The 11761-nt window shown below is 39.0% G+C and overlaps 2 protein-coding genes across 3 annotated transcripts; both read left to right on the top strand.

Annotated features, from left to right (window-relative positions):
* Positions 1 to 261: 261 nt before the first annotated feature.
* On the top strand, positions 262 to 3229 carry si:ch211-117l17.6 (regulator of G-protein signaling 21). The gene is made up of 5 exons (XM_051377513.1): positions 262 to 477; positions 598 to 693; positions 783 to 832; positions 979 to 1145; positions 2679 to 3229. The coding sequence occupies exons 1-5, from the start codon at positions 401 to 403 to the stop codon at positions 2862 to 2864; spliced, it is 576 nt and encodes a 191-aa protein (XP_051233473.1). The 5' UTR covers positions 262 to 400; the 3' UTR covers positions 2865 to 3229.
* A 4679-nt stretch (positions 3230 to 7908) lies between these two features.
* On the top strand, positions 7909 to 11186 carry LOC127350688 (regulator of G-protein signaling 21). 2 transcript variants are annotated; one of them, XM_051377519.1, is made up of 5 exons: positions 7909 to 8333; positions 8670 to 8729; positions 9042 to 9103; positions 9258 to 9424; positions 9614 to 11186. In XM_051377519.1, exons 1-5 carry the CDS (start codon positions 8254 to 8256, stop codon positions 9800 to 9802), a joined length of 558 nt encoding a protein of 185 aa, XP_051233479.1. In that variant the 5' UTR covers positions 7909 to 8253; the 3' UTR covers positions 9803 to 11186. The 2 variants fall into 2 exon arrangements, with proteins under 2 accessions (XP_051233479.1, XP_051233478.1); XM_051377518.1 differs by having other exon boundaries at positions 7921 to 8333; positions 9039 to 9103.
* The last annotated feature ends 575 nt before the right edge of the window (positions 11187 to 11761 follow it).

Below are 11761 nucleotides of genomic sequence, written 5' to 3' on the forward strand. Positions count from 1 at the left end.
AAGATCAGATCACTCTCATTCTTGCTGAATATGAATGAATGAATGAATCTTTTGACAGCTAACACATTACTTTTGTCCCAGATTATATCATTGTCAGACCACCATTGATTAACAGTATGAGAATTTTGCTCATTAAGTCTATCTATAACTCCATATACATCTTACAGTAACACACAAATCCTATTCCACTGGAATTTTACAGCTGTGAGTCAGCTACAACAGTAGCTGAGTCTGTATGCTTATCCAAATGGCATTTAGATGCCTGTACCAGCAGGTCCTAGGCGTCATAGGTATTACACCTTTCCTGCTATGTTAAGGGCGAGTGCTGGAGGGAATACTGTTTACAGACACCACTACAGACTATTGTAACTCCTCAGAGGACAAAACCAGGAATGTTAAAATGCCAAAACTTTTGTTTTCAAAGATTCGTTTCTACGAAATAAAGGATCTGATGCAAAATGTGAAGCGACCAAGGAGGTAAGCCAGAGAGACTAATGATATTACGTAATGATTTCAGTAAGGTGAACAGGCTTACTTTTTCTTATTTTACATTGATTATTATTAAGTAGCAAAACATGTAAACTATTTGTTTTACAGAATTGATATTGTTCTTAATCGAAAAAGGCATAAGAAGGACATCCAGTGCCTCATGGTACAAAAAATAAATGATGACACACATCCTTCAAAACTCAGGTAGTGTATGTTCCAGTATTATAGATATCTCAATCTCTCACTGTTCATTATGGTGAAAAAGAATACTCAAATACGTCTCTTTATTACAGTTGGCCGACTAAACTCCACCCAACTCTGGAAAAGTTGCTACAGGATAAAAGTAGGAACGGTTCCTTTTTTAAACAATTGGGTGCTTATTTGCAGATAGTAAAATACCACAAATTAAATGAAAATAATATCTTTATTATTAAAATTAAAATAATAAGATTTGAACAACGAATAATTACTTTGAAATCTTTCCCACAGAATATTTAGCAGCATTCCACTCATTCCTGGAGTCTGAGTTCAGTGAAGAAAACATTGAGTTCTGGCTCGCATGTGAAGACTACAAGTCGACCACCTCACCGGATGACCTTCGCTGGAAAGCTGGGGAGATCTACCAGGAGTTTATCCAGCCTACAGCCTGCAGAGAGGTGAGTTTGTCAGGGTTGATGATTCCTCGTGGAAAGAGACAGAGCTGGATGAATAGCCAATAGACAGTAGAAAATTATACACCATCCCGTAACTGATATTACAGAACAGGGTAAAGCATTATTGTGTCAGCACAATAGATGGTACCTCATTATCAGCAAAAAGAATGAGTAAAGGATTCTCAACATTGATGAAGTAATATGGATGACTATTAAATGTCACAACTTCCACTGCTTATAGAGCTGTGTGCTGTATAGTCTTCAGTGTTGGTGCACTAAGGTGAAGATGAGTGGGGTTCAATAGCATTTTCAAACCTGAATCTTGTGGGAAATCTAATTTTCAAATATAAATCCCTTGAATATATCAAATCCATTTACATTTCAACAATTTCAAGCAACTAAGGTGATAAGTAACTTCATATTTAAGAGCTCTTTTGTGCTGTAAGTTTTTTTGGGGTTTTTTTTTCAGGCATATTAAAAGGATACCTGAATATTTTGTACATTATGCTATGCTAATTGAACAAAACACACACAGGGTCAGTGAGTGTGACTTTAAAGGTCCCATCCAGTGACTGTGACTAAAAATGCACAAATTAAGCTAAACAAAAATGTGCCATTTTTACAATGAATTTCTTGTTGGCATTTTATACTTTTTCTGCAGTATATGTGTATGATGCATACATGATCAAAGGTACTGCTCTGGTTGAGGCCTTAGAGACCCTAGCTGTTGGGGGGTTAAAGACAATGGATGTTCATAAGCTCTATATCTGTGATTGGTGCTGACAGTCATTTTTATGCAGCGCTCCCCTCCCATGAGATCTCAAATAAGGATTTATGTTAGGGGAGTTTTGTTACAGTTTGTTCAGAGGTCTAATACAGAGGTCTAAGACTGACCCGAAACATAAGTAACATCAGAAGTAACATCACCAGATGTCCAGTTTGTGGCAAAGGGAATTTTTTATTACTACTTCAACACTTTCCTATTCATTGTTTTTTTCATGAGGTCAGAAGAAGTGGAAAAAGCAATTGTTACACATGCTGCTGTGTTATACTCTGGACCCCAAACAGTGAGGACGTGAAGCCAATTTTGACGAAACACTAGGGCTCAAAAATATATGTGCGTGAAAGCTAATTCTTGACTTTGGAAACACTTCTTAACAAATTGTACCAGCTTTTTCAAAGCTTTTAAACACATAAATTTTCTAAGGAAGGTTGAAAGCTCTAGAAAAAACGTTAGTAAATAAACCTTGAGTTAAGATTTTTCTACAGTTTACGAAAAGCAATAGGTTAATATAAGCATTGTTATAGGGTGTCAGTCATTCTATGTGTATTAAGGGTTATGTTTTCTAGTTCACTCTTGTGGTACAGTGCAGTTTTCTGGAAGGAAAAGCCACAAATTTCGAGCTCCTAATTCCTTGGTACACAAATGACCAAGCAAACTGAAACAATGAGTGATTGTGTGAATAATATATTTGCTGTGAATTCCGCTGTATTCTACACAATTTACAGCATGCTTTCTCTTTGTTTCCTCTCCAGATCAATGTTGACCACCACATTAGAGAGAAGATTAAGAAGTCTCTGGAGGAGCCGAGCCTCTCCTGCTTTGAAGAGGCCCAGAAACATGTTTACATGCTGATGGAGAGAGACTCTTGCCCCAGATTCCTGCAGTCAGATGCCTACCTGAGTCTCAAGCACAAATCCAAGACTCTTTGGTACATTTAGCTGAGAAACAAGGTCATCAAAACACTGCATCAATGCTGCTGCTTTCACGCTGTATGAGAGGTGGAGATGATGTCTTGATGAAATGTTGTGGGCAATTTGATGAACACCGTGAGAGAAAAGTAATGTGAGTGGAAAGAGATGAATGTAGGGGAGAAAGAATGCTGTTGGTATGTGATGTACTTTGATTGTGCAGAGTTTGGAGTTGTTTGAAATGCTATAAATGTTAACTGAAAGTCTTTGTAAGTTAAGATAGTGAGTGTACAGTATGATAAATAATGAGGAATGATAAATTGTTTCTGACATGCAGAATGAAATGACCTAGTTTTAATAAATGGGCAATAAATGCAAAGTTCTTGACTAACTTACATGGATATATTTGAGCATATGATTGTGGTAGTTTCGACTCATAGTCTATGACTATTCTTAATTTTCCGACTATTTCCATATAGTCATATTTTGAGTTCATATTTATCTGACTGAGTGTCTCACTGAAGGCGTGGGGATGGGTCAAAAAAAACAAAAAAAGAGAAGTTTCCACCACTCACCCAGCAAGGAGATTCTGTTTTTGGTCACATGTCTGATATATCCTCTAATTAGGTGCAGAGATGACTCCACACACCAGCAATAGGGTTTACCAAACTGGAAAAAAGTAACCCCTTGGTAACCCTTGATCCCGCTCGGTTCTGTAAATGGCCTTATTCCTAAAAATTGTGCCTTAAAAAGGAGTACTGAGGCAGCTAATAATAACTCAGGGGCTTAAACGACAACACTGGAGTCATCAGACAACCTGATGCGTAACAGATCAGCCTGAATGTGCTGCCTTGTTAGGGGAATAATCTCATCACCCACAGACAATGATGGCAGAGAATACACAACTGCTTTACGTAGAGGCTTTACATTCAAATAAAAATGTGAAAAGTGGAGAATACGCTTTTTATATTTCACCTAAATAAAGATTGATGTATGGTATGGATTGTTGTTACCTTGCCCTATCTTGTTCTAACTTTGGAAGCTTGCTTTTTTACCTCTAAGCAGTCTATCCAGGCGTAATGAATGGCATGTTGCAAAAATGAAATATAAGGGAAGCTTAAATTGTACTTTAGACCATTTATTCTCATTTTGTGCCCATGACACACTCCCCTGCATCACTCCAGAATTTGGTGAAATTGGAATATAAGTGATATTTTGAGCACAAGTAAGCACCACATACTGCAATTCAAAATATTTATTGAACCTGCTCTGGTGAAGAGATAAAAGAAAATGGATGTGAAAGAGGTGGAAATCCTAATCTTTTTTAGCGCCATCCCATTGCCATCTCTTCTTAATGTTCCCAAAACTTCACTCATTCAGAAATTCCTGGCAATGAAAAACATCTTTTGTGAATCTCAGGGACTGAGGTCTGCATCCTGAATTGTGTGGTGAGATATAGGCAGACAGACAAACAGACCTTGGTTAAGATTAGTGAGAGAATGTGGTTTTGCTTCAGTCTTGTACCTCAAGTCAAGTTTGCTTTTTCAATTTTTATTTTAATATTTTAGTTGCTATGGGCAGATACTGTATTGCAAGAGCGAGTATTGTAGGATAAAGTTGTTTTTTTTTAACAAAATGATGTTGATTGAAAAGTGTAATCCAGGCATTTAATGTTGCAAAACAGTCACATGTAAATGCACATTTTTAAGAGTGCATGCTAGAACTATTTGCAGGAATCACAATAAACAGCTATGTGAGCTTTTATTATGCCGAGCCCCACAGTTATTTCAATGTCAAACGTCAGTAACTCTGCGTACTCTGGGATGTCAGGGGCTGTTCCTGATACATGACAGAGGTCTCACATCACATGGCTCACTATTCTTCACACACAATCTGTCACTGTTTTCTCACAACCCAGCACAGTTACCATGGTAGTGAAAAGGAAGTGAGTACTGTCGATGGCACGGTGTTAGTCAAGACAGTCACACTTGGGGAACTTCGCTACCAGATCTGGATACTACAGGCTCATGTATTGCATGGTGTTTTCTATACTGCTGTTCCTCCATATAGTAACCCAATAAAATATAAAGGGACAGCTTTCAGTTCACAGTGTTTGGTGACTGTTCGTAATGCCTCAGTACTTATAACCGTGTTTGGGCAAAAGATGAAGAGCAGCATCAGTGAAGCCAAGCCAAAGGACTGATTTTAACAGAATGGCCTGGGGCATCAGATGGTGAGCAGGAGTGACAGGCAATAGACTAAAAACATATCACAAAACTCCTGTGAAATATTTTTAATTACCTTCTGAATCCTTTTTTCTTTTCCTTCTCGTTCAGTTTTCTGCCAGAATCTGCCCTCTTCTCTAAACCTATTGTAACTTATATTGGTAGGGAAATTAAACATAACAGAGGTGAGGTTGGATTGCATTTACTCTTCTTGGTTTGTCAATTTAAGAAGCTCTTTGAGGATATAAAAAAGCAATATGTTTGAATCAGACGTCATCTTTACTGCAATAGACTGAACAAAGTATTTTATCTTTCTATAATTTAGATCAAGTGTAATAGATCTTAAATCCTTGTGGTTTTCTATGACCACTACCATGAAACTGGCTGAGCGTGACACTTACATGTTACATTTGCACAGGACCTGCACACCTCTGGCGGTAAATGTTCAGATTTATTCACAATACCAAATATTACACATGACAGCAAGACAGTGACACCATTCTTGTCTTTTTTTGTCTATCTACACGATTGCTTTGTGAGCCTATAAAGCTGCTTTTATTGACTTTGACATTTATTTGGAAAAAATTAAAATAAATTGATCTGTTAAGTGGCCAAGAATGAGCAGAATGATGCTTCTCGCAGTAAAATTTGCAGAAACCCATCTGCCCAATGTGAAGTGAGAGGCAGATGGTGTGATTCTGTTCTCCTCACTCCACTCTAAGCTTTGGCTAGAAGTAGTTACATTTGCAGGGATTTGAAGTCTTTCCTTCTAAACTTATAGCAGATTAAACACATGATTTTTACCCCAAGTGACTGTACCTCTATTGGATGCATGTATGCTGTGGTACTCTTTAATAGAAGGAAACAAAAGGTCAACAGCGCAGTCTTGGATTATCAGTTCAGTACAGGGCCCCTAGCAGATCAAGTCAAATAAACTACCAAGATTTTTTGACATTGACATTTTGCAACCGGCGCAAGAGTTTCTAACGCAATTGCTTTTGGACTAAAATGGTTGATTTGGTGGGGGCCATGTTGGCTCAGTAGTTATCAGCGTAACTGTCGCAACACAGTCAGAAGGCCATGGGTTAAAGCTTTAGCCCTGGTGTTTCCCATGTGAGGATTTATAGCTGTATTACTACACTTAGGACCTTTTGCTGCCTAGATTCAACACCTAGCCCCAAGCCTTAACCTTAATCCTCAACATGATACCTTTATTGGCCCTGCAGTGAGAGCAGCACTTCATCAGCACAGCCGCAGTTCTCTGTCATTATCTACTAACTGGAGGAGGCAAAATAACGGCACTATCTGTAGAGTCAATTTTGAGTTGTGAGAAGACAAAATTTTACTGCTGCTTTTTTATGTAGTGACTTTATGCAAAATTATTGTGTGTCAGTATGCTTCAGCTGAAGTGCTTGTTCAATTTCCGGTGTCAGAATTTTGGGGACTGCTTCCAACTATTTCTTTAACTTGAAAAGGACAATCTGACATTCACACCCACTTAATGCATCGATTGGCTCGGTGTGCGGAGGTGTGAAAGTCGTCTGGGTTTAAATTTCTCTTTCATTTTTCTTTTTTAATTCTTCACACAACACTTTTTGTGTGTCCTACCAAGTGCAACACCAAGAATGCATTCGAGGAGAGACTATCTGAAAAGTGTGTGCCGTTATCAAAATGTGGACGTTTCTCACATCTGCCCCCGCCTTTAAGATAAGATAGAAGTTCAGGATCGGATGCTGAAGCCTATTAATTCCCACAGCTGGTTCTTCACTTCCAATCATCTGTGGCAGCCTCTACTTCAACGCCAGACAAAATATGTCTTAGGGCAGATTTGAAGGAAACATAAAATGTCAAGGGTCAGTGCTACTAATGCTAATTTCAGCTAACTCTAGTCACTTGCCAAGAAACTGTCCAGCTCAGTACAAGTTCTCACACCACAACTCGATTTCTGGCCCAAACTCGGTTATTTCTCTTCACCCCTGTCTGCTCCCAGTCCCTTAAACATCTAACAGGCTCAAATATAAAAGGCTGTAGTCCATCAAATGTGTATGAGTCAGTGTTGACATTGGCATTGGGATCCATGTTCATTATTGTAGTAGTTGACCTTGTCGGCCATCCCATTTATGTCACAATTTCTTCAAATTGAGGTGAGTTAGTTTTACAGAAATGAGTCTTAAGGGTGTATAATAATATATTTATAAAATCCACAATTTTTTTTATTTTTTTATTAACACCCTAGTGTCGATAATATAAAAACCTTACACTCAGAGAATGTGAAAGTTTGCAAAATGTCCTCCCAAGCCACAAAACTAACTAACTAACTTCTAAACTTTGGCATTTGAAAAAAACTGAACACGCATACTTGCATATGTTACCCTCCATATAAGGATTTCAGTTTGAGCAAATTTTAACAATAAAGTAATAACTTTGTGGTTGAGACAAAAGAGTGGTCATGATATGACATTCTGACAACTTCCTGTCGCCTTGCAGAGCCTCTCTGTTGCAATAGATTTGCTGTTTCCTCTTTCTCACGTATGGCTGCAGTTTCATGTTGCATGAATTTACGCCACATTTTTGAATTTCCCTTTGTGGAATCAATAAATGTTGAAGTAAATAACTGTTTCCTTACAAAGACAAAAATCAACACGAGACAGAAGAACAATCCTACCATTTGTCTGAAGCAGGCCTAACTTTCCAAACTACCAAAACATACAGCTCGCAAAGGTCATGATTTGCCTATCACAGCCACTGTTACTGTAATTTGCATATGTGCTCTCAGAATAAAAATAACGTGAACACAGCATGCTTTCAGCCACAGAGAGTGCTGATTATTTTGCTCATCCAGTTAGGAGGAGGAAAGGATTTGCAACAGCAGAAGGAAAAGAGAAAAAGAAAGGAAGCAGAGAGACATAATAGGGAGTAAGACATTAAGAGAGGGGACGCATGCATGCAGCACAGTGTGAGTATGTGTTGTTTCTAACAGTGAGGTAGGAGGAGAGGAGGAACAGGAGAAGGAGGAGGAAGGGGTGCTTCCTCTTCAGTCTGGGCTGAGCTGCTGATGTATCCCAGCAGCCCCGGTCCGTAGCAACAGGAAACCTTGGTATAAAAAGCCTCATTGCAGGGGGAACCCTCCTAAGTGTCTCTCAGCCACAGCATGACCAGGACCGAGAGCCTGAGAGTGTGGACTTAACAAAACAATGCCCAGCCTAATCGTCGAACCACTCAACACACAGCACTTCATCATGGACAGAGATGACAGGAAGAGAAACAAGAACATGTGAGTGAAACCTTTACTTTAACGCTAAGCCAGGGTTTCCAGTAAATATGCTGCTTGGTGAAAAATCTTTCTTAGTGAATGTTATCTGTTTGATTTTAAGATCAATTCTCACGACAAACCTATCAGACACAAGAGCACACATAGGAATATTATGGATGCTTCATGGTATCTCCTGAAAATAGTTTGAGTTAATAATGTCATCTAGCTTTACTACACCACATGCTCTCTTTTCTAATTACTAACATGCCCAACATGCTTTGACCGATTCACTTGAAGCTAATTTAACAGCAGTAAATCCATCAGGGATATACTCATGTATTTCTTATCTCTACACAGTGGAAAGAACTTTATGTGCCGACTCCAGTGCATGTTCTCACACTCATCAAGCTCAGAGAGGTAAGGAGACTTATGGAGTGTTTTGCATACATTTCAGTTTTAAAATAGCCAGCCTGCTCTTATCATTTCCATCTATGGCATCATGAAAGGATTCAAATGAACTAGAGACACCATGTTTGCTTTGGCACAGCACACACGCACGCCAACATATCCCATGGTTTGACATTTTTGTATGAATTTGATAAGCACATCTGCTTTGCTTTATAAATTAGACTGCTTCTGTGTCTTTGTAGCCCTTGCGATTCACCCCTGCGTTATTTTACCCAAATTTGATTCTGGTTGAGTAATCTAACTTGCATTCTCTCCCAGCAGGCTAAGTTTAGAAGATACCCAACAATGGTCACAGTCACTGGAAAGGCTTCTCGAGTCTAAATGTAGGTTGCTTTTCCCCCGAGATAAGAATACTGCTAGAACAGTAAATTATGTTTGTTGGAATGAGACTTTAAAGAGGATAATTGTTTTTTTAAGTAAAGCTGAAAGAGGGTGTTATCTGTGCTTCATGCTTGGCCTGTTTCCTCTTTTCCTCAGATGGACTGGCTACTTTTCGCAACTTTCTCAAATCTGAATACAGCGATGAGAATATTGAGTTCTGGCTCACCTGTGAGGATTACAAGAAGATCAAGTCTTCATTCAGAATGTCCTCAAGAGCCAAGAAGATTTATGAGCAGTTCATCAAAGCAGAATCTCCTAAAGAGGTAAATTCAACTTTTTTACATTCAGACACAGACACTCTGTCCCTCATACATATACTTACATCTTTATACTGCTGTATCAGATTAGTGTGTGAGTGTCAAAAAGGGAAAAAGTGCCTGCTCAAATGTTGAATCTCAGATCCTCACTCTTGGCTCAAATCCCCTCATTCCTATCCATCTGCCTCATTTCAGATCAACATTGACTATCACACCCGAGAGCAGATCAAAAGGAACGTCAAGACTCCCACCATGCACTGCTTTGACGATGCTCAGAAGATAGTTTACGGGCTAATGGAAAGAGACTCGTATCCACGGTTCCTCCGCTCGGACATTTATAGAACTCTCCTGGAAAACCTCGCCGCTGACGCCACGAAGGGATGAAGGCGTGCTCACTGGGGAGAGACAAAGGACATAAAATCCATAACTGGAATGTTTGAGCTCCTTCAGGAGGAAGGACTGACAACAAAGAAGGAAGGAGGGTCGACCTGCGCGCCACACGGACACATACAGAGGCCTCACACATCAGCGGCATCACTAGATCCAGAAGCAAACTGTGCCTTAGTCCCATCACAGGAGGATCCCCCCACAGAGCACTTCACCCGTGGACGAAACAAGACCAGCCTTAATGATAATGACCCTGTAGTGTGTGTTTGCACTGGACGATAAGTCCATGTACGTAGGCGAACTGACCACTTTTGACAATGAATGAATCAATGGGGTGACTGACGCCCGCGCTGACGGTGGAGCTGCGTAAGCAAACCAGGCAGCGGACCTCCTTTGGCCTTCTTTGCAGAGGTGTTTCCTGTGCAGATAAAGATAGAGGATGTAAGATGCAACAGCCACACTCGATTTTTTGTGTGTGTGTGTGTGTGTGTGTGTGTGTGTGTGTGTGTGCGCGCGCGTGTGTGTGTGTGTGTGTGCGTCTGGGAGAGAGAGAGAGAGAGAGAGAGAGAGCGATAATTTAGTTGTAGCTTTTAATTGTCACTGACACAGAATAAGCTGTCGCAATAAGAGTTGACCAATTACCTAATGACAGCACTTAAGAAGCCAACAAATCCATAGCAGACACAGGACTCAATAGTGATATGTCATCCAGAGTAAAGGGTTGCAGCAGGCCACTTAGTTCTGGAAGAGGCCTTCTGAGACACTTTTATTTTTTAAATTTGATCAATATGGGGTTTTAAAAACTGATACTGATCATTTTAGATTTAAGCTGCCTGTGGATAATATTTTGTGCCTATATTCAATACCTGTGAGATTTATCGTTTTAAAACAAAAAGTAAAAGTACTTTATTTTTTGTTTTTTATTTTACTTTCTAGGATAAATATATTTTTTGTGTGGAAACCAAACCAAAGTTCTGCACCAAGAAGTTCCCATTTACGGCCGGTGACGTCAAATTTAATTCCTATGACTATCGGCCATCCTCTTAGTCTAAACCAAATTCTTACAGCACTGCAGTGTCAAGAGTTGTGATTTTATGTAATAAACTATTTGAGTGGAATTACCATAGAGATAGAATGTTTCACCTTGCATGGTAGGATGTTAAAACTCTGTGTACCCTGAGAATATGCCTTGTTCCTGCTTTCTAAAGCATGTTGTTTGAATGTATTCTTAGGTATTCTTAGGAGTTCATTTAACTTAAAAGTTAAACAATGTTTTATTTATTGTTAATTATCACCATTTGAGTACAAAGTTTGTTGCAGTGTTGAAGTGCTTGTTAAACTGTTAGTGATTTGAATGACATTAAATTATTTAAATTGCCAACTTGGGACAAACTGAATTTTTTTGTATCACACACACACACACACACACACACACACACACACACACACACACTAAAGTCTGTAGTTTCTGCTCTCTGGTTTTTCACCGTACAGCTTTTAGTCCCATGGTCTGTTTAAAGAAGACAGCAACACACTTGCAATGAAATAGTTCTAAAAACACTGCATTAGAAAATGAATGGGATGTTTGCATAATGATTGTCTGTTATATGTTTGAAGCAATACTCCACCGCATAAGTTTGGAAACATAAAGGCTGTGCCAAGTTCTGGTGGGCTGAAGACTTATCTTTTAGTTATGGAGAAGCAACTACAGTGCAGTTGTTGGCAAGATACAACACTCCATCTTCCTAAGTGACAGAGTATATATACAGTATATTTTTTTTATAAATAGAGCTCCTGGTTGCTCATATCAAACATTTTCAGCATTGGTTACCATCATCAAGAAGGTTCAATATGTGAAAGTGAGTTCAGGTCATTCACACCAAATAAGATAAAGATAATCCACTCAGTAAAATCCAACATTAGCTTGTGGCTTTGAATTTCAACTTCTATTTTTAA

Source organism: Dicentrarchus labrax, unplaced genomic scaffold, assembly GCF_905237075.1.
Source record: "Dicentrarchus labrax unplaced genomic scaffold, dlabrax2021, whole genome shotgun sequence".
NCBI classification, from domain to species: domain Eukaryota; kingdom Metazoa; phylum Chordata; class Actinopteri; family Moronidae; genus Dicentrarchus; species Dicentrarchus labrax.

Bases quoted from the DNA above. Each gene is read 5' to 3' on its own strand.
- si:ch211-117l17.6 (XM_051377513.1), top strand. From the start codon at position 401: ATGCCAAAACTTTTGTTTTCAAAGATTCGTTTCTACGAAATAAAGGAT. The intron at 694-782 runs GTAGTGTATGTT...TCTTTATTACAG, and splicing joins ACACATCCTTCAAAACTCAG to TTGGCCGACTAAACTCCACC. The intron at 833-978 runs GTAGGAACGGTT...TCTTTCCCACAG, and splicing joins AAAGTTGCTACAGGATAAAA to AATATTTAGCAGCATTCCAC.
- LOC127350688 (XM_051377518.1), top strand. From the start codon at position 8,254: ATGCCCAGCCTAATCGTCGAACCACTCAACACACAGCACTTCATCATG. The intron at 8,334-8,669 runs GTGAGTGAAACC...ATCTCTACACAG, and splicing joins AGGAAGAGAAACAAGAACAT to TGGAAAGAACTTTATGTGCC. The intron at 9,104-9,257 runs GTAGGTTGCTTT...TCTTTTCCTCAG, and splicing joins AAGGCTTCTCGAGTCTAAAT to ATGGACTGGCTACTTTTCGC.